General features: G+C 42.0%; 1 protein-coding gene across 2 annotated transcripts in view; it reads left to right on the top strand.

The window, feature by feature from the left end:
- NSMCE2 (NSE2 (MMS21) homolog, SMC5-SMC6 complex SUMO ligase) overlaps positions 1 to 22,372 on the top strand; it is a 302,562-nt gene that overhangs the window by 78,904 nt on the left and 201,286 nt on the right. For both annotated transcript variants that reach the window (XM_056110551.1, XM_056110556.1), the window contains exon 3: positions 7,853 to 7,959. In XM_056110551.1, the coding sequence (XP_055966526.1) occupies positions 7,853 to 7,959 (107 nt within the window). The remainder of the gene's footprint in view (positions 1 to 7,852; positions 7,960 to 22,372) is intronic.

Genomic DNA, 22,372 nt, shown 5'->3' with positions numbered 1-22,372 from the left:
TGGAAAGGGTGGGGGGGTGGGGGCCTCATTTTCTTGTTTATTTTTATTTAAAATTTTTTTCTAAATTTTTATAGTTGTTCATGATTTATTACATTCAGTATTCCAATACCAATCCCACCCCCATTACACCTTCCCACCACCATTATTTCCAATTTTCCCAACTACTACCCAAGTCTTCCCCAGTAGTAGGCCCTAAGTAATTTATTTTGTATTGCTTGTTATGAATAATTCACTAAAAATGATCAAGAAAATTTCCTTAGAAGAGTGTGTGAACATTGTTGTATTGCTCCCTGGAGCCATTGAGCCCTTGTATAAGAGATTACTGGCATGTTGCTACAGGTTGAGCCTTGTGTGTTAATATTTTCTTAATTGAGATTGATTGCCTTCTACTTCACATCTCATCCAGTGTGGTGTGCTATTCCTGGTATATATCAGTGGTATAGAGTGTGAAAATGGCTCCAGAAATTCTAAAATTTTGAATGAGGTGATACAGCTGGAGTTAAGTTTTTAACTGCATGGTGACTTTGGGGTCTGGAAGCATATCTGCAGCTTATTGGTCTCTTTCAAGATTTAGTCATGAGTCTCTGGGTCATGGCTGGTTAATGAGTATATATATGGCACCAGAGGCAGTTCATGGGTGTGACGGCCAGGCTCCTGGAAGCACTGGGGGATAGCGGGAGATTGCCCATCCCCGACTTCTTGAGACCTGGAGATTTCAGTCACAGAACCTTTATACCGGAGTTTTTCAGCAGATTCATTCCTGGATGAGACTCATCCTGAGCCGGTGGAGTCCAGAAAGGCTTCATTTTCATGTGTGTTTACTCAAGGCAGCTCCGCTCAAGATCTGGGGGATGGTAAAGGAATTTCCTTGGTTCTGGATAATGTCTCAGCTGCCACCTATTTGAGCTGTACTTCCAAATGTCAGGGCTAGATCTGAAGAGGGAGAGTGTTTCTTAGTTGTAGCTGTAAGGCACCTCTGGCTAGGGAGGTACCGTTCTTATGTAGAATAACTAATCAACTTGCTGCATCATCACCTTTCATTCTTGCTGAACTAAGCGCTGGTCTGGAGCTAAAGTTTGATGGTCCATTGACAAGTCTAACTTAGATTTGGGGAGGCTGTGACAATGAGTTCATTTCGCAGTTTTTACTCTAATTTCTAAAATGGCATTATGTTGAACAAAGGTGAGTCGCCTATAGACAATCTGAAAACTCAACCTAGATAAAAAAAAATTTTGGTGGTAGGGGAGCACACTTAGCAATATTTAGGGGTTACTCCTGGTTCTGCACTCAGGAATTACTCCTGACAGTGCTGGGGGACCATACGGGATGCGTGGGATTGAACCTGGGTCATCCACGTGCAAGACCAGCGCTCTGCCCACTGTGCTATCTCTCTGGCCCCATCCTAGATAAATTCTTGAATGTATGATGTGGTATGTAAGAATTAGTAAATTTTTATAGTCTACTCCCTTCATCCCACAGAGGACTTGGGGTTTGTATCATTCTATGGCTATGAAAATAGGCTGCTAGTTTCCTTCCTTTACCTTTCTCAGATCCAACCTTTTCCCTCATTTTGCCTTGGTCTTTCATACTTGGGCCACCAGCGCGGCTGGTTATATTTTTCTTCATACTTATTCCTGCCTCAGCCATCTTCTCATTGAAGTCTCCTGAATTTTGTTTGAAGCAGAACTTGATTGCAAGACTAAATCACCCCTTTCTGTTTAATGCTCTACTGATCATGTATGTAGCTTTAATGCCTCGTCAACACTTCAAAAAGAGAATAGTAATGCTGTTAGTGTTTTGACATTGAGTAACAGATGACGTGTCTAATGAATAGCGTGGCTGCTTAGATTGCATAATTATAGGTTTGTTTTACTTTAGGAAAATCATTTGCAGGCCAACTGCATTTGTGCAGATACTTTCCATATTATGTAAATTTTGCACAAAGCCCTTCCATCTAATACAGAAGCCCTCTGAGTGATTATCATATTTTTGTTTCATAGGATTTGCCACTGAATAGGAAACACACACACTCCCCTTTAAAGGAAGGGTTTAGGGGCTGGGAGATAGTCTAAGTGGTAGAGGATATGCCTAGTTTTTTTGCTGGGCCCTGATTCAAGCCCATCGCTTCATTCCCCCAACTCCAGCACCAATGAGTGGTCAGAGTGGCCGCTAGTGACCTGCTGTCTAGAGTAGCACTGTACTTTATCTCCAAACACAAGCACAGAACCCTACTGCCAGACTAAGTTCTGCGGGGAGTGGCTCCAGATGTGTGAACTTCACTAGAGGTGGCCCAGTTCAAAACGGTGTGGGTAGTACAAATGGTTTTGTCTCTGGCCTCCAGTCAGAAATATCTGTGTGGTGCAAAATCATCCTCTTACACAGTTCTTTACTACTGCCCTTAATTTGCACCTGGTAGTTGGTCCGTGGCAGCAGTTTCCTTCTCTGTTGCTGCCAGTCCCCTTTACCCTGTTCAGGTCGGATCAGTGGCCTGGTTTTGTTTGTATAGCCCCTCCAGTGGCCTTGCTGGTGTAAAAGGCTCTCCTTTCCTCTCCAGTGTTAAGCCTGAGTAATCTTCTAGAAGAGTTGAAATCCTTTTTGTTTTCACTTCTTTTCCTTAAGGAATTTGAAAATGCTTTTTCAGAGAACCAGATATGCTACTGCGTACAGAGACCATCAGGGGCTGAGATAAAGCTGTGAGCCACTGACTTTCGTCCTTTGAAGGATTTTGTTCCTGGATATTTATTCATAGAGGAACTAGAGTACCATTTAGCATAGGTGGGTCATTGTACAAACTTTGTGGTTAGAAAACCTGGATAAGAAGCCTCCATTGGCCACAGACTGTCGTGGCCTTGAGTAAGGTACTCACACTACTCAGGGCTAGAGTGTTCTCCCACTTAGAGTGCAGATAAAACAACCAGCCTCGGTGTGCCTGTGAGGTAAAATGTCAGTACTGTTCACTCAGTACAGTCTTAATAAAGTGTTTGAGATCTATTAGCTGAACTATTATCATCGTAGTTTCACCAACATTATTTTCCACACTTTATCGCCCATTCGCATCTTCTCTAGTGCCAGGCTTGCATATGTGTGGCACAGTTTGCACTTCTCTCTGAGGTAATTATTGTGGGAATTTTGACATCTTTTAAAAAATCATTAGTATTGGTTCCCCCCCCCCCCCCATTAAGTGAAGTAATGGGGTGTGGAGGTCACGCACTGTGCTGTGTATGCTTGCCATGGCGCACACCCTTGTTTATGGTGCTTGGACATGTACTAGTTGCAGTGCACAGGCAGTCCCAAAGAGCAGTGCCTCTGGAAATTGAGTGCATGCAGCATGTGGGATGGTGCCACAAATACAATTAGGAATACCTGGACTCTGCCACTCAACTCTTTGGGTCCATGATGTCTTTTTCTTTATCTTTGTGTAATGTCTTTTAAGTGATTCCTGCCATCCCTTCTCCCACTGCACTCACTCTTGGCAACCTTTTTTTCCAGTGGAAAAAATAAATCACAGTGAAAATATCACAAGCAAGTGAGTTTCTGCCACATTCTCTTTACATTTTATTTCAGTGGCCTGTCTGGGGTAGGACTGGTTACAGTGTGGGGAATGTTTATATTTTAGATTTATGAAATCATGGACTTGTTATCATACAAAAAGGAGTTACTGCAATTCTTTGTTGGGGCTTAACACGAAGGCATCAGGAATGGATGGATTAAAACCCGTGTAGGGTTGGAACGCATATAGGAAAGACAAGATAGTTTCAGATTGAAAACTCCATCTTGGCCAAATGCCGTTTTGAAGATGAATGTGAAGTGATGGTGCTTGGGATAGTTTCAAAGCAGACAGGGCTTGAGCTCAGCCCCTGAGGGCTGTGTAGGACTGAATTTGTTCTAGATTTTTAGGAAGGACTTTTTGTGCAAGAATAGGAGTATTTTATATTAGATCTACATTTCTGGAATGAGCAAGTTAGGAAACATCAACTAATCCCTCCATGTCCGTTTTCCCCCCAGATTTTAATTATATTAAAGCCCTATGAATTACATTATTCATAGTTAGGATTTTGATATACACTATTCTATCACCAGTCCTGCCAGCAGAGTCAGTTTCCCTCTATACCCATTTTAATACGCTATATATTTATCCGTCTCCCCCTGCCATCCTCCCTGGCTTTTTCAGGGATAATTTTACCTTTTGGCCTTTGCCCTGCAGTAGTATGCTCATCTTTCCACACCTCAGTTCTTTGTTAAAACAAGAATATTCTCTACCTTTCTTGAGCTAGTGTTTCTGAAATGTGAGCACAAATGATTATTTTTTTTAGAAGGAGGCAGTAGAGAAATAACGGTTAACTGGAAGAATAAAATGCATCACAGAAAGAATCTGTGGTTGGTTGCCACTTGGGTTTGCATTTTCTCAGGGTCTCTGTTCCAGACACCATCTGGGGGATCTCTGCAGTTTTCGCCCTGGATGGAGCTTTTTTCTGCAGCCAACTGAGACCTGGTTTTAGCCTGGCACTTTCTTACTAGGCATCCTTCCAGATGTATCTCATCTTTCTGGAATAGCTTCTGTATTTCCTCTGGTATATTCCCTTGGTTGCTTGGGGTCGGTCCAGATAGTGCTTGGAAGATCATGGGCGCTGGAGGTCGAACTTGGATGGGCTGCTTGCTGCGCAGGTGCTTTATCCCTTTTCTCCAGCTCCTTATTCTGTGAGGTCTGAGGCTTGCAGGCTAGGAAGGATTCTTCCAAAAGCAGCTCCTTTATGGAATGTGCTTGTAACTTCTGTCAGTTCATCATTTTTATTAGGTATAAGGAAATTATTTTTAAAATCATGAAAAAACAGTGATTGTTATATTATTTCATGATTTGGGGTTTTTTTCTGTTTGTCAGATGAGACAAGAAACATTGACATTTGCCTCAGATAAGGTATTTGAATTGGGGAGAAATCCAGCTTTACTCTTATAAATGTGATTTAAACCAGCTTTATTTTTAGTTTTTTTAATCATTAAAAGTCTTATTCCATGTTCTCTATATTTTTCCGATTTATTAAGTTTATTAAGTTTTATGTGTAGAGACTAAAAAGAAAAGAGTTAAACCACCTTTAAGAATGTTAAGTCACTTTTCTAATCTGTTCATCACTTTCCTTTTTTTGATTTTGGGGTCATACCCAGCAGTGTTCAGGGGCTGCTAGGGGTCATACCCAGCAGTGTTCAGGGGCTGCTACTGTTTGTATTCTCGGGGGCTGCTCCTGGTGGTTCTTAGGGAATGTAGAATGGGGTTCAGAACTTGGCTTCCTGCATACCACACAGAGTCCCCAATGCATTGCTCATACTGTTAGTCCTGCTAGCCACTTTAGTAATCTCCTAGGTCTCATAGAGCTCAGTGGTGGGTACAGATCTTATAGGCCTGAGGTTCTGAGTTTGTTCCCTGGCAATGGCCCGCATGGTGAGTGCAGCTCTGACAGCCCTGTCCCCTGTGAGCCTGGCACCATAGCAGCGTGAGCTGTGGAACACCACAACCCCATCACTGAAATAACAAAGGGAAGGGAAGGGGGAGGAGATTGCCTGGTCCCTAGTGTCATTATGATTTTGTGAATTTCAGTTTTTTAATTGACTTACCACTACTTTATATTTTCTGGTTTCAGGGTTCTAGCTTCGTTCCTTTAGATGTGTGTAAATATTACCACTTCCACCAGCAGAGTTACCACTCCATTCATTCTTCCCACCATTCACTCCCTTTCCCTTTGGTCACTGAGTTGAGTTGGTTTTGTTAGTTCATGCCGACCCATTTGCTTTTATAATTTGTTATCCACATACGAGTGGATCCATTTAATAATTGCCTCTTACATCCCTATTACACTTATTCACCCCAAGTTCCTTCCAGTTTGTCCTAAAAGGCACAATTGAATCTGTTTTAATGTCAGAGTATATACCTACTGGGTATATTCATCACAGCTTCTTACCCAATCTTCTGTCATGTGATCACTGCTGCTGTGATTGTAGGGGTTGCAAACATACATCAACTTTGTTATATCATGTCTTTGGTTAAGTGCCTGTCTGTAATGATGGCTGGAGAATATGGAATTTTCATTTCTATTTTTGAAATCAATCTTCATACCTTTTTCTATAGTGGTGTGTAGTAAGTGGATTTAACTCTGATTTAGATGACTGAAACATTGCTTGATCTGTTTCTCTCCATTCTACTTTTTAAAATTTTTTTTATTTTATAAAGTAGTTCACAATATTTGATTACATTTAATATTCACACAACAATTCCACCACCATTACATTTAATATTCAAACACCAGTTCCACCACCATTATACCTTCCCACCACCATATTTTGGGTGTTTCCATCCAGAATCCCAATCCCTGCCCCAAAACATAACCAAAATAATATAATATTTTCCCCTAAAGTTGGTTGCCTCCTACTTTGAATCGTATCAAATGTGGTGCAGTACTTGTGGAGTATGGGTAGGGTGTATTCCTATTAAGTGTCTCGTGGCTGCACATCCAGCCACATGGTCCAAGAAAAGGTTCACTCTTGGGTGAGGCTCAGCCCAAGTGACGAGTGGCCGTGAGCATGGCGGCAATTGAGTTCTGGAGGTTTTCACCTGCTGGGACTGGGTCCCTTGGGGTGAGGAGGGGTTTCACGCGCCCCCCCCCCCCTGGGGTGCCCTGAGTGAAACAGCCTGGCATGGGTCTGGTGGCATGATTATGGTGAGCATCATGTTGCTTCCTTCTGGGAGAGAAGGATGTGTGATATGGATGGTGGCTGATGACAAGATTATCTGGCGCCAGCCGGGGTGGTTTAGTTCTCGGTCCCGTTGATCCTAGAATTTCTCTCTATTCTTAATCTAAATGACTTGCTTTTAGATTTGTGGGGGTTTCTTATTGTTGTTCCACCCTATCATTTGCTGAACTGTCACTTGTAGGAAGCCTTCTTGAGAGGGGAGCACTTGTGAATACTTTGACTGTGAGACCATCTCACTCCCAAATCACCCAGGGAGGAGAACCCAGGCTGAAATGTTAGGAGAGCGGACTTTTCAGTGTTTCAGAAGCAGGCCTGCACCTTCCCTGCCCTCCATATTTCTGCCCTCTGGTTTTCTCTTTTGCTGTCTGTCTGTCTGTCTCTCTCTCTCTCTCTCTCTTGCTCTCTCTTGCTCTCTCTTGCTCTCTCAATCTCTTGTTTCCTTACTTCCTTACTTTCTTGTTATCTTGCTTTCTTCTTCTGACTCTCCATCTTGCTCTTGCCTCTGCTGCTCCCTTGCTCTCATTTTGTCCCTCTCATTCTCAGTCAGAGGACTGATCCCTATAACTCATCCAGCCAGAGGTGGAAACCCTTCGTATTGGTCTTCACAATCCTGTGAGGCTCATATGAAAGGTTGTGTTCATAGATGGGGAATGAAGGCTGATAGAAGTAGAGTGATTGATATAAGATGGTACAAATTGCTCTGTCTAGAATCCTGAGCCTTGAGTCTCCCTGTTTTTTTGTTCTTGAGTCACACCTTGTGTTTTTAAGGCGTTATTGCCAGCACAGTTCTCAGTGGTCACTTCCTGATACTGCACAGGGGACTGTGCGGTACTGGAGATTGATTCCAGGTGTCCAGCACACAAAGCTTATGCTTCGACCCTTTGAGATACACCCTGGTCCCTGAAATCTACCTTTTCACCTTTTGGGCCCTTTACTGAATATTTCTTAGAATTTTGAATCTGGCAGGCATATATTGAGGAAGTTTCTTAAAAATATGCAATACCTTTACCAAATCACATAGATCATTGACTAATACAGAATCTTTTGGTGTAACTCTTCCCAGAATGACATTTGAAAATTGAAAGTAATCATTGCTTGCTTTTTCTTTTAGCTGAAGTGAGTAGTGAATACAGCATGGACAAGGCGATGGTTGAATTTGCTATAATGGATCGGGAACTAAGCCATTATGTTAAGGCTGTTCAATCTACAATAAATCATGTAAGTCTGCACCTCTTACCTGGCTATTTTTAATGTCTGACCTGCAAGTAGAAACACATGCGTTGACCTGGAAACAGAAACATAAAATTAAAATTCTTCTCTAACCTCTAGTACTTCTTTTTCTTACTGTAGCAGCTACTAATTTCATTTTAATCAGGAAGTTCCTGGAATAGGAATCTTAAATATTTTCCCAGCTAGGCCACCCACATTTAATGAGGATATTACATCTAGTTTAGGTTTTCACGCATTTTGGGGGGTCTCACAGCTTTTAATTTAAAGCCTCTTTTCAAATATGGGACTTCTGTTAAATGCCAAGACAAGTGCAAAGTTTGCGTCTATCATTGTATTTGCTTAAACATACGACTGAGATCAAATCTAGCTTTTCATTCTCTAGTACGTAATTGATACACTTCTATAGCAAATCATAGCATTAGATAATGGGGAAGAGTTTCAAAGCAGGCTTTAAAAGGTTGGCATTTTGGTTACTTCAGACATCAAACTTGAGTTTATTGTCTTCAGCTATCCCAGGAACAAGGCATAAAGCAGTTAAGGTGAGAACATAGCAACGTCCTTTTTAGTAGTACCATGTTGAGTAAGAAGTGAGCAATATGATTGCAGTAATGTTTCTGAGAAGTCCTTTGTCCTCTGAGCAGTGGAAACTCCCCTTTGAACTGATTTCATATACCTGTGTAATAGGATGTCCTGTACTTCTGGTTTCTTTATTTGCCTTTTCTTTTTTATATCAATGGGAAAATTTTGAAAATCAAATACCTCCCAAGATTGAAAACTCTACAATAAAGATACGTTTAAATGTATGATTTAAATATATACTACTTAAATGAGCATTGCATAGTTATTTAGTGTGAAAGTTACGAACACTCTGCTGCTTTAAAAATGTTTTTCTTTTTTTTAATGTTTAATTTTAAACATCAGATGTTTGCTTAAGCTCATATGCTAATGTGCATGCAGGATGAAAGACCACTGCCTGAAAGAGGAAGGCCAACAATAGAATAAAATGTGTTTGCTCCCAAAGTTCAATTAGGCCTGCCTTAGTAGTTGATCTTGCTGGGACCCTATGTATCTGTTGATGTTGTTTGATAGGCCTTCGATCTTTAACTTTGACGTTGCACAAATCTAATAGTACAGTGTACATTATAGATTAGAAAACAATTTTGGAGGTTAAAGAACTTCATTGGGGATTTTCCCCCCCATTAAACTATAGGATACATAGATAACTTAAGGTATTTTTACATAAAGAACTGAAGTCTTCAACCTCACTCATAGTAGTTAGCATTTCTTATAGCTTGAGCCCACACCCCACGCCTCCACTACTAAACAGAAGGCTGATTCTGTTGAGTTTTATCCCACTTTTCAGCCCCACCTCCACAGTAGACTATGGAACTACTTGGATTGAATCATTCTGATGCTTGTCAGGACAGTGCCTGGTCTTTCCCTGGAGAAGACGATGTCTTACTCTCCTTTTCTCTTTTAGAGTTGTGCTTTTATGACAGTTTGATTCAAGACTAAGAGTAGCAGTTTACAAATTTATAAGGTATCTAATGTCTGAATACATATGTGCCATACAAAAATAGAACTATTACTTTGAGGGTAAATATTTTATACTTTTTTTTTGTGGGGAAAGCACACCTATCAGTGCTCAGGACTTATTCCTGACTTTGCACTCAGGAATCACACCTGGTGGAGCTTGGGGAACCATATGTAGTACCAGGGATTGAACCCAGGTTTGCCACGTGCAAGTTGATCCCAGTACTATTTCTCTGGCCATATATATGTATATATATATATACATACATATATATATACATATATATACACATATATATATATAGTACTCTTTAGATATTTGAACTGATGGACATTTTTATCATGCTGTTTAGGTGGGAGGTAAAGAATGAACAAAAGCATGTAAAAGGTCAGAATGAAATAGTTCTTTAGAAAGACCTGTGGTCTTGAATCAGAAAGCCGCCTTCAAATTCCAATTCCAGTAGACTTTCTAAGTTGTGATCCTTAGTCAAGAATCTTAAATTCATAGAGCCTATGTTTTCTGTCTATAAAACCTTTGAGCTGCCTTTTTACAAGATCAGTCTGAATTAAACTAGTTACACCGTACCAAAGCACTTTGGTATTTATAAAATTTGATGGCTCCCTAAAATCCTCAGTTAATGCAAACTCATACTTCTAGAGATATTCCCTTTTAAAAACCAGTTCTTTCTTCTGCTTGCTTTATTCATTTTATAAAATAAAATGAAAATTTTATTGGCTTTGACCTATCCTACCCTGGAATTCAAAAATCATATTAGGATTTAGATATAAGCTAGTTAAGGTTACAATATGAGGTATTTATGATGTCTCAAACAAAGAAATTTTTTTAAGTAAAGTTAGTAAGAAAAAAATCTAGGTAATAGGAATCCATAGGTGTCCCAATGTAATTGCTGCTTGGTCACAGACTTTTAAGAGCTACTCATCTTGCATGCAGTCCTGTACCATTTGCTTAGATTCTGATCCACCCTTTATGAGTTTTCATAGTCATTGAAAGTGAAAATTTTGCTCAAGTCAAAGAGCATTAGAGTTTATTGTTTAAATAAATAGTTCCTTCTCTCACCTTCACAGAATCTTGAAGGTTATGCTTTCTGGAAAGGCTTGAGAAGTTTGTTTTGGAACCTTAGAAGCCTGGGTCAATTTACTAGCAATCCCTGGGAAGTCCCTTCGGCCTTCAGCAGAAGCTCTCAGATTGCCTTTCATTGTTCTTTGAGAAAATAGAACTACTGTATTCTGCAATGCCTAAAGCCTTTTTTAAAAAATGTGAAATCAGTATTTTTATCAGTGCTTTTAAAGATTTCACCAGCAAGTAGTACTCTGCCTAAGTTGATTTATAAGAGGGGGGTGTCAAGAAGTTCTCTGATCAACCATAGATCATAACAACAGAAAAACCCTTTTGGGATAAGTGGGTTATATACCTGTGACATCTTTTTTCATATCAAACCATACAGTATTCTATTATGAACTCTTTAGAGGCTTTCAATCATGAGATTCACATGTGATAAAAGTGTTTTGAAAGCTATAAAATGGCATACAGATCCTATGGAGCAGTTATTTCTTTTATCACTGTTAGTGCCAGAGAAAAACTCTGTTATGCAATGTTGAGAATAGATTGATGTACTGAACATTAGACTTTTGATGACCCTAAGGCTCCTTACTCTTGATTTCTAAGTTTTTGTTGTTTGAGAACAGAGAAGGGGCCTCACTGGCTGCTTTTTGTTTTTCTGTTTGTTTTTTGTTTTTTTATTCTCAGCTGTTCATTTGAATAAGTTATCAGTGAAGCATCCATACCCGAGTGCTAGGTGCTTCTAGATGCCAGAGGTGGAAGGTCAGTCAGCAGAGCCCATGGGCAGAGAGAAAGAAGTATGGCTAACACTGCAACACTGCATTTAGGGACTGCTTTAGGTTTTCCAAAGGTTTACAGAGTTTGTGGCAAACGAATTACTTCAGGACATAGTTTAGCTGAGGGTGCTGGAAGACTCCTTTCTGAGCAAGTGATGTGTATCTGGGATGAAAGTTGAATGAGCCCTAATATGGCATTTGCAGTCTAAAATTTTCATAGTAATTTTCACTGAGATGGAGGTGTCCACTTTTCTGATTATTTTGACGTCAGAATTTCAGATTGCCTCGATCAATGCAAAGATTCAATTTGGGAAAATTGGGCAAGAGAAAACCTCTCCCCCATGCCCGTTCCCACCCCCTAGTACCTGAGATCAAACCCAGATCCTCCACGTGCAAGGCAAGCGCTTTGCCGCTGAACCACATCCCCAGCCCCTCCAAAGGCCTGTTAGAGTATGTGGAGTAATTGTCCAAGATTTGTCAGTGTGTGTTCATTTAGATACCTGAATACCTGCTATAGGACCTTTGCTTAGCAATACCAGTCATGGCCATGTTTGACCTCAGAATAATTTGGGAGCTGGAGAGAGTTTAGTAGGTTGTACTGAACTGTTAGCCAGGAGCCCCAGCATTCATCCCCAGTACCTCATGGTCCTGCAAGCACTGACAGGAACAATATGCCTGAGTACAGAGCCCAGTAGACCCAGTGCACTGCTTTGCTGCGGCCCCCAAACAAAACAAAAAGGAACAAACAAAAAGGAATTTTGATATTCTGCTTCTCAAGCTACTTTTCTAATTCAAGCAGAAATGAATACTCTTGAAACAAGACTTTTTATTATATTGAACATCAATGACAATGTTGTTTATTTCTGTTTCCATATAGGATTTTTATAGGATTTTAAAAAAAATAAATCTGTAGTCTCATTTTACAAACTCCAAAGCCATGAGCTGAACTTTTTTTTTAAGTAAGAGATGATAAAGAATCAGTCATTATTATGGGGTGGTCCTTATGACTTTTGGGGGAACTCCTTAATTCTCTCTCTCGTTCTCTCTCTCTCTCTCTCTCTCTCTCTCTCTCTCTCTCTCTCTCGTTTAAGGACAAAGCCATCAAATGAAATGATGAATAGCTAGACAGGTTCAGATTGAGCTCACATATTCTTAGCAGTCTTTGTGCTTTGGGGTGAGCAGGTGAGTCTTGGAGCTCAGCAAAATGACTATATGCTTGACATTTGCTCACGGTTGCTTTTTTCATTGTGACGATTGTGTTCTTTAATATATTTTAATTCTCAAGAGAACTGTTAGAATTTATTTTTCTATTGCTTTTTTAGGATATGCTGCTTAACCTTATTGATGTAGTTGAAAAATCCAGAATGTCTGTATATTCTTCAGTTTCCTCTATTACCTTCTTTGTGTATCTTATGTGTTACCTGTGATATTAGTGCATTTAAACTGGACTGTTGCCACATATTTGTTTGTTTGATTTTAATTCCATATCTAATAATCCCTCCCTAAAGCCTAGGAAGAAAACAATCCATTTCCTTCTGCTTCTAATAGGAGCCACTCAGCTAGAGCTCCTGCATGTATTGTTTTTATAAATTTGTCCATGGATTTTCCCTATGTACTGTGGCTTTTACTTAATAAGCTAACCTGAACATTTAATCTGCCTTTTTAAAAGAACTAATATGTTGAGGATTTAGAAGAGTGAAAATATACCTCCCAGGCTGTTGAAACCCACATAATCTTAGATACAATAAAAGACTGAGGTGGGTCAAAGGTATAGCTTACCAGAGTCTTGTCATTATGCAACCAGTTGACAGTGTACTTGGCATATAACTTCCCTGTACCTCCTTACCCTTTCCTCTTCATCAGTTGCTAAGTTTTGCCCCTTGTAAATGGTGCTTTCAGCTGACCCTCAGAGCCTCTACTATAACAGGAAATCAGCTGGGGAAGCTTGCAAGAGTGCAGTCAGCATTTTAGTAAAGCCTTCTTGGGGTGCACTTCTCGCTTGAGAAGCTAATGATAGTTTATAGTATCTGAATGAAGTTCCAAATGAGAAGATGGGTTTTACTAGATATGATCACCTACTGATGGAATATGAGATTGTATTTCACATTGTGAGTCATTGACAAAAAGAGGAAGGAGGATTTTGAGTTCAGGGGGCAGGGTTATACAATCCTGAGGACAGAAGAGAAATTGCTGTTGTCAGTAGGTTAGAAGGTGAGAGGTGATAGGGAGTGGAGTGAATTAGAGAACTTCTCTAAGAGCCAGATGGGAAAGTACTGGAGAATACAGTACTCTTCTCTGCTCCCCACCCCCCACATTGCAGAGTGCTACCTTTCTGTTCAGAGTTACCAAGTGCTCCCTATATGAACCTATTCAGCTCTGAAATATTATTTCGTATGGAAATTAAACTGGAAAATGTTTATGTATTGACTCTTTAATCACTTGGCCCAGAGAGGTTTTATTTCTGTCTTACTGGCAAGGAATTTTTCTCTTGCAGTGCTTCAGAACTCCTCTCCAGTTATTTCCCAAAGAAGGTTGTTTCAGTAGCATTTTATTTGTTTATTTATTTAATGTAGGAGTATTGCTATTTATTCAGCCATTGATTAGGCTGATTGAATTGGGCATGAACTTCACCTTACTTTTTTTTTCCTTTTTATAAATTTATTTCTTGATTCACCATGAGAGCAGTTACAAAGCTTTCGGGTTTAAGTCTTGGTCATACACTGATGAAACACCCGTACCATCACCAGTGCCCATTTTTCACCACCCAAAACCCCAGCATACCCCTCATCCTACACCCTCCCCCTACCTGTGGGGAAGATGATTTCCATATTACTCTCTTTCTACTTTGATTACATTCAATATTTTGACACCAGACCCAACATTATTATTTGGGATTTTACCCCAACACTCAGATCTGTCGAAAAGGCAACTGTAGACAATTTGTTTTCTATTGCTGATTATGAATAACATGATGTCGTGCACCCGCAGTAGTGGCCGCACGATTTTGGAATTCTGAAATTTTAACACTTAAATCTGGAGGGATTTCTGCCAAAACTTGCTGGGTTCCAAGATTTGTTTTTGAATCTCTAGGATCATGGCCGTTAAACAGCTTGATCAGGAGCCAGAGAGGTGGTTTGTGGGTGGTGACCTGGTGTCTCATTGGGGCAGGGAGGAAAGGCAGTTCCACCCCCATTCCGTGAGGCCTCGTGTATCTCGTTACTACAGGCCCAAACTTGACTGTCCAATGGCCACTGGAGGATGGTAGCCACCGAGCCGCCAAGGGGAACAGGCCAAGGCATGAAACCTACTCCCACCTGGGGTGGCCCGGCACCAGTAACCTGCTGCAGGGACTGTCCACATTTCTGCCAAAAGCCTCTGGGTTCTGAGATTTGTTTCTGAGTCTCTTGGATCATGGCCATTAAGTAACTTGATCAGGAGCCAGAATGGCCATTCGTGGGCGGAGACTCGGGGTCTCATTGGGTTCGGGAGGAAAGGGCCAAATCCACCCCCATCCTGTGAGGCCCCATGTGTCTCGTCACTGCGGGCCCAAACCTGACCATGCAATGACCTCTGGATGATGGCATCCACCGAGCCACCAGAAGGGATCAGGTGGAGGGACAGCACCCTTTCCCCTTTGGGGTGGCCGGACACCAGTAATGTACTGTGGGGACCGGACACATTTCTGCCAAAAGCTGCTGGGTTCTGAGATTTGTTTCTGAGTCTCTGGGATCATGACCGTTAAGCAGTTTGATCAGGAGCCAGAGAGGCCATGCCTCCAATTATATAGCTGAGCTGGAGGTGGTTTGTGGGTGTATCTCCCGCATACCTAACTTTTGGCCGTTTATCTTGGCAAATTTGACTCCAAGTTTTTGGGGTCTGGCCAAAGGCACAGCAGCAATTTTGGGGTATCTGAAAGTCTGAAGGCACCACCAGGCTGCTGATGCACTCACCTTACAGGTATAGATTGACCTGCTGGCAGCACCATATGCCCATTCACTAGCATTTTAGAGTGAGTGCACTCCATGTGTGGCTTTTTGTTGTAAATCTGAATTGCAAGTAGGGAAACATTCTGGACTGAGGCTGATCTTTCTGACTAGTTTATAGAATTCCAGCCTACTGTGTTGTCAGTATTGAATGTTGACTTTTAATCAGAATTATAAAACATTTACACTCCACTGGGCCTTAATGCACCCCTAGTGAAGCACTTTCAAAACTTTGCTCCATAATACTAATTAATCAGGATGTGAGTAAGTATAATAAGGAGAAAAAGGATTTTGTGGTCAAGTAAGTTTAGGGAATGCTTGATTAAAGGAATTTCCTTAAAGACGCCAAAGCCTTTAATATGCTTTTATGCATTGTGATTTTTCCAACAGAGGAATTTGGTATTTGGTAATTTCCTAAAGTTGTTTAACTAAGAAAAAAATTGGGGAGGAAGGCATGACAGTTCACAGAACCCACTTGGGGAAATGTGCCTATCTTCCCAACTCCCTTTTTTCCAGGAGAAGCACTGTTTGGCAGTGTGTTTGTGGTCAGAGTTGAGAAGTGGTGGGGGCCGGGGGCTGCCTAACCCCCACTCTGAAAAGGGCCCAAGAGCCGCTTCTCTGGGGAAGGTAGGAAAGGGCTGGGCCACTGAGAAGCCTGTTGCTCCCTGACAGGCGGGAGAAGGCAGGAGGCAGGCAATAACGTCTGAAGCAAACAGGACTCCTGCGTGGAACAGTGGTTGAGGAGAGGGGAGACTATGTCATGTTTTTGTGGAAAGGAGTTGAAGGGGTTGTGGAACTGGCAGAAAGGCCCCCACAGTAGTGCAGGCAGGAAGAGCATAGAGAACTTTGAGGGCTGGCTACTGTGCAATGGGCACACCTGCTAAGCTCAGTGAACGCTTATCTTTGTGGCGTCAGGCAATCCTGCCCGTATTTTTTTGTTTGTTTGTTTAAATGGGATTGGAATCCAGCTGTCTCCTAGCAGTTCTTTGTCAGGCTGTGTCCCCTTTCGCTGCTTGGTCCCAGAGCTACCAGGAGCCAGCAACGTCACAGCCAGTGGTGTTCAGGGGGCCACACCAGCAGTTGAACGCGGGGTCATGCCAGGCACGTGCTTCTGCCCTTTAAGCTGTCTTTCTGGCCCAGTGGGAGTATTCAGGCACTGAGCAAATTGGTCATTGCCGGCATTGGATTTAGTCAGGTGTAGCATTAAATCCTTTAACATTTAGATGAGCAAACAGCTCATTTTACGGGGTGATGTTAGTCTCTTCCATATCGAGCTTTTCACTACCACCGTGAGTAATATTAAAAATCTTGGATCTTAGACCTCCCCTCCACCTCCTGCCTACTGTCTGGCAGGGGTGCTGGTGGGCAGTAGGAAAGAGGTAGGGAAATGGGTCGATTGACAAACAGAGCACCACAGGTCAGGTGCATCATAAATGAATGTATTTTTACAGTGTGCAGTTGAAAGTAGTTATTTGCATTTGGATCTCATAACCATGTCTAGTCTAAGGAAGATAGAAAGTCTTTTTGGCGTGTGAGAGAGAGAGAGAGAGAGAGAGAGAGAGAGAGAGTGTGTGTGTGTGTGTGTGTGTGTGTGTGTACAGATTGCTCAATTTAGTAGCATCCTCAAACTAGTTTGACAGAGACTAAACACTGAAAGGGCTGGAAACATAGTACTGGAGATCAGACACTTGCCTTGCAGGTGACTGAGGTCGCTGAGACCTCTTGAGCACTGCTATGTGTCACTCCTGAGCACAGAGCTAGGAATTGCCCCTGATCATACCTGGGAGTGTCCCCAAACCCCCTAATTATTTTTTTTAAGAGAATGAAAAATCCAAGAAGTTTAGAGTAAGAAGATTAGGGGTGTGACTGACATAGAACCCATGCCTTGCATATAAGAGGAGCTGGGTTTAATCCCTGGCACAGAAAGAGTGAAAAAGAAGAAAAGAGGGAGAAGAGAAGAGAGGAGGGGAGTAGAGGGGAGATAAAAAGAGCTTGTGCTCAAATTCGGCCTTTCCTCTGAGCCTCTTAAACTCTTTGTAGAATTGTGGTAAGGATGAAGTGTGATAGCATGAACACACCTAGAATAGGTCTATTTTACTAATTCCTAACACTGCACAGAAAGTTCTGTAAAGGACAGATAATTTTCCTGATCAATTTCTTGTAGGATCACAAGTGAATTTTGAGCTAATATGTACAGTGGGCCACAGGGAGGCATAGGAAGAGGCCAGTGACATGATAGTCCTAAAGAGGCATAAGGAAGGGCATCTTCCCTGAAAGACATCTTCAGGGGACAGGACACAGTGTGTTAGGGGGAACTTAGTTCTCTTAGTAATGTTGTTCCCAGAAAGGATTGGACAGAATCTGGGTCAGGAGGACAGTGCAGAGCCCAGTGAGCTGCTTGGCATTTGGCCAATTGAATGTAAAGTTCCCTGATTTAAGGGCATAATTCTACTATGTATATAGTGATTAGAAGATGAGAGCTTGTGGCGTGTGTGTGTGTGTGTGTGTGTGTGTGTTGGGAGCTCGAGTAGAAGGATGTCTTAGGATTGCAACCAGACAGCAAAGTAAAAAAAAAAATCAGTAATTCAGGGACTATCTTGTTCTTATATATTTTAAGTGAAGACTTGAGGAAATGCTGCTTAAATATTTCTCTCTGTGCACAAAAGCATATAATTATGTTATTTATTGAACGATCTTGCTTACAACCTTATGAGTAATTTATTTTTCTTTTGTCACCTGCCTTTTTTTAGGCTTAAATTTTATTTATTTATTTATTTATTTATTTTTGATTGTTATTAGTGAAACACCATGAGGTACAGTTGTAGACTTACAAATTTTTTGTGCTTGGGTTTCAATTATACAATGATCCAGTACCCATCCCTCCACCAGTGCCCATTCTTCACCACCAGTGATCCCAGCATCTCTCCAACCCCCTCATCCCCCCCCCCCAATCCCACCCCACCTCTGTGGCAGAGCATTCCCTTTTGTTTTCTCTCTCCTTTTGGGTGCTGTGGTTTGCAAAAGAGGCATTGAGTGGCAGTCATGTTCGGTCTATAGTCTACTTTCAGCATGCATCTCTCATCCTGGGAAGATCCTCCCAAATCCCTTTACTTGGTGCTCCCCTCTCTTTCTGAGCCGCCTTCTCCCCCAGAATGTGTGGCTGGCCTCCCAGCCATGGAGTGAACCTCCTGGTACTTATCTCGGCTATTCTTGGGTGTTAGTCTCCTAATTTGTTACTTTATATTTCCCAGATGAAAGCAATCTTTCTATATCTGTCTCTTTCTTTCTGACTCATTTGACTTAGCATAATACTTTCCATTTAGTACCACTTGTATGTAATTTCATGACTTCATCTTTTCTAATAGCTGCATAGTACTCCATTGTGTAGATGTACCAAAGTTTCTTTAACCAAACATCTGTTCTCAGGCACTCGGGGTTTTTTCAGATTTGGGCTATTATGAACAGTGCAGCAATGAACATAGAAGTGTAGATGTCATTTCGACTGTACATTTTTGCCTCTCCAGGAGATATCCGAGGAGTGATATTGCTGGGTCAAATGGGAGCTCAATTTCTAATTTTTTGAGAATCGTCCATACTGTTTTTCAGAAGGGCTGAACCAGTCGGCATTCCCACCAGCAGTGAAGGAGTGTCCCTTTCTCGCCACATCCGTGCCAACACTGGTTGCTTTTGTTCTTTTGGTTGTGGGCTAATCTCTGTGGTGTGAAATGATATCTCATTGTGGTTTTGATCTGCATCTCCCTGATGATTAATGATGTGGAACATTTTCTCATGTGCCTTTTTGCCATTCAGGTTTCTTCTTTGAGAAAGTTTCTGTTCATTTTGTCACCCCATTTTATCATGGGTTGGATGTTTTCTTGTGGAGTTGAACCTGTACTTTGTATATCCTTGATATCAACCCCTTGTTGGAGGGGTATTGAGCGAATATCCTTTCCCATTCTGTAGACTGTCTTTGTATTTTGATCACTGTTTCTTTTTTTTTCTTATATTTATTTACTGAATCACTGTGAAAAAAGTTACAAAGCTTTCAGGTTTAAGTCTCGTTCATACAATCATCAAACTCCTTTCCCTTCACCAGTACTCATTTTTCACCACCAAGAACCCCAGTATACCCCCCCCCACCCCTCCCAATGCCTTTGAGGCAGATGATTTCTACTTAACTCTTCTTGACATTGATTACATTCATTATTTTGACAAAAGATGCACCATTATTGTTTAAATTTCCCCCCCAACAATCAGAATTGCTGAAAAGGCATTGCAAAATATTTTGTTTTCCTATAGCTGGTATGAGAATCAAATAATGTCATATAATATCAATTTTGGATTTCTGCAAAGAGCCAGATAATTACGAGATTGGTTTCTGTGCATCTGGTGTTATGGCTGTGCCAGAGAGCCGCTTGTGGGGGGCAACTCGTGACCTTGGTAGGGTGTGAAGGACGAGCCGGTACCGCCCCCCTTCCCATGAGACTGCAGTTGCCCCGTCACAGCCGGCTCATACCTGGATTTCATATAAGCTCTGAGGCAGTGGCCACCTTGCTGCTGGTTTGGAGAAAGGCAAAAGGGGGCAACACTCTTTCCCTCCCGGGGAGGCATGGCACTGTAGTTTAACTCTTGGTCCATTCACTTTTCTGCCACAAGCTTTTGGGCTCTGGGCTAAGTCCTTTTGCCTCTGGAGCCATGGCTGTGCTGGAGAGCCACTCGTGGGGGGCAACTCGTGACCTCAGTAAGGCATGAAGGACGGGCCGGTACCATCCCCTTCCCATGAGACTGCAGTTGCCCCGTCACCACCGACTCATAACTAGCTTTCCAATTAGCTCTAAGGCGGCGGCCACATTGCTGCCGGGGGGAGGGGGGGGAGGAGGAGGAGGAAGGAAGCAACACCCTTTCCCTCCCAGGGAGGCATAGCACTGTAGTTTAATGCATGGTCCATTCACTTTTCTGCCACAAGCTTCTGGGCTTCATGCCCTACCGAGGTCACGAGTTGCCCCCCACAAGCGGCTCTCTGGCACAGCCATAACACCAGACGCACAGAAACCAAGTTGTTTTGCCTCTGGAGTCATGGCCGTGCTGGAGAGCCGCTCGTGGGGGGCAACTCGTGACCTCGGTAGGGCATGAAGGACGAGCCGGTACCATACCCCTTTCCATGAGACTGCAGTTGCCCTGTCACTGCTGGCTCATGCCTGACTTTCCAATAAGCTCTGAGGTCGCGGCCACCTTGTATGCGGTCCAGACGCATTTCTCCCAAAAGCCACCAGGTTTCGAGATTTGTTTCTGAGTTTCTGGGATCATGGCTGTTAATCAGCTTGATCAGGAGCTAGAGAGGCTGTTTGTAGGTAGCGACTCAGGGTCTCGCTGGGATGGGGAGGAAAGGGCTGGTTCCACCCCCATCTGGTGAGGCCCCGCGTGTCTCGTCACTGCAGGCCCAAACCTGACTGTTCAGTGGCCTCTGGAGGATGGCGGTCACCAGGCAGCCAGGGGGAATAGGCCAAGGCACGAAACCTATTCCCACCTGGAATGGCCCAGCGCCAGTTACCCACTGCAGGTACAGGACACATTTCTGCCAAAAGCCTTTGGGTTCTGAGATTTGTTTCTGAGTCTCTGGGATCATGGCCGTTAAGCAGTTCAATCAGGAACCAGAGAGGCTATGCCTCCAATTATGTAGCTGAGCAGGAGGTGGTTTGTGGGTGTGTCTCCCACATACCTAACTTTTGGCCGTTTACTTTCTTGGTAAACTTTGCCCCAAGTTTTTGGGGTCTGGCCAAAGGCACAGCAGCAATTTTGGGGTATCTGAAAGTTTGACGGTGCCACCAGGCTGCTGATGCACTCGCCTCACAGGTACATTGAGGTGCAGAAGCTTCTTACCTGAATGTCCTTAATATCTTTTTCATGCCTAATCACTATTGCAAGTATTCCAGTACTATATTGAATAGCAGTGGAGAGAGTGGGCATCCTTGTCCCTGTCTCTCAGTTTTTCCCCATTGAGGATGATGCTTGCTGTAGACTTGTGGTACATGCTTTAACTATACTGAGGTAATGGTATATATTTATACCCATTTTGGCGAGGATTTTCATCATAAACAAGTACTAGATCTTGTTATATGCTTTCTCTGCACCTATTAATATGATCATATGGTTTTTATCTTTTCTTTTGTTGATATGATGGATGATGTTGATTGATTTCTGAATGTTAAACCATCCTTGCATTCCCGGAATGAATCCCACTTGGTCATGGTGTAAGATCTTTTTGATGAGTTGTGGAATTGTATTTGCTAGCATTTTGTTGAGAATCTTTACATCCGTGTTCATCAGGGATATCGGCCTGTAGTTTTCTTTTCTTGTGGTGTCTTTGTTTCCTTTTGGTATTAGAGAGATATGGGCTTCATAGAAACTGTTTGGGAGAGTTTCTGTTTCTTCAGTTTTGTGGAAAAGCTTGAAAAGAACTGGCAATAGGTCCTCTTTAAATGTTTGGAAAAATTTAGTAGTGAATCCATCTGAACCTGGGCTTTTGTTTTTGGGAAGACTTTTGATTACAGTTTCAATTTCCTTCATGTAAATAGGACTCTTCAGGTAATCTAGATCTTCTTGATTCAGTCTTGGGATATTATAGGAATCCAGGAATTTATCCATTTCTTCTAGGTTCTCTTGTTTCATGGCATACAGACTTTCAAAGTAGTCTCTGATGATCTGTCAAATTTCTTTGGTTTCTATTGTGATATCCCCCTTCTCATTTCTCATTTGGTTTATTAGGGTTCTTTCTCTCTGTTTCTTTGTGAGTGTTGCTAGTGGTTTATCTGTCTTATTCATTTTCTCGAAGAACCAGCTCTTGGTTTCATTTATCTTTTGATTTTTTTTGTTTGTTTCTATTTTGTTGATTTCTGCTCTAATTGTTATGATCTCTTTCCTTCTGACTGGTTTGGGCTCCTTTTGTTGGTCCTTTTCTAAGATCTTGAGCTGTGAAGTCAAGTTGTTTATGTCTCCCCTTTCTTCCTTCCTGAGAAATGCTTGCAGAG

The sequence above is a fragment of the Sorex fumeus genome, unplaced genomic scaffold (assembly GCF_029834395.1).
Source record: "Sorex fumeus unplaced genomic scaffold, SorFum_2.1 ptg000002l, whole genome shotgun sequence".
NCBI lineage: Eukaryota > Metazoa > Chordata > Mammalia > Eulipotyphla > Soricidae > Sorex > Sorex fumeus.
Note: the sequence above shows the minus strand (reverse complement) of the source record. Positions and strands in the feature narration are given on the sequence as shown.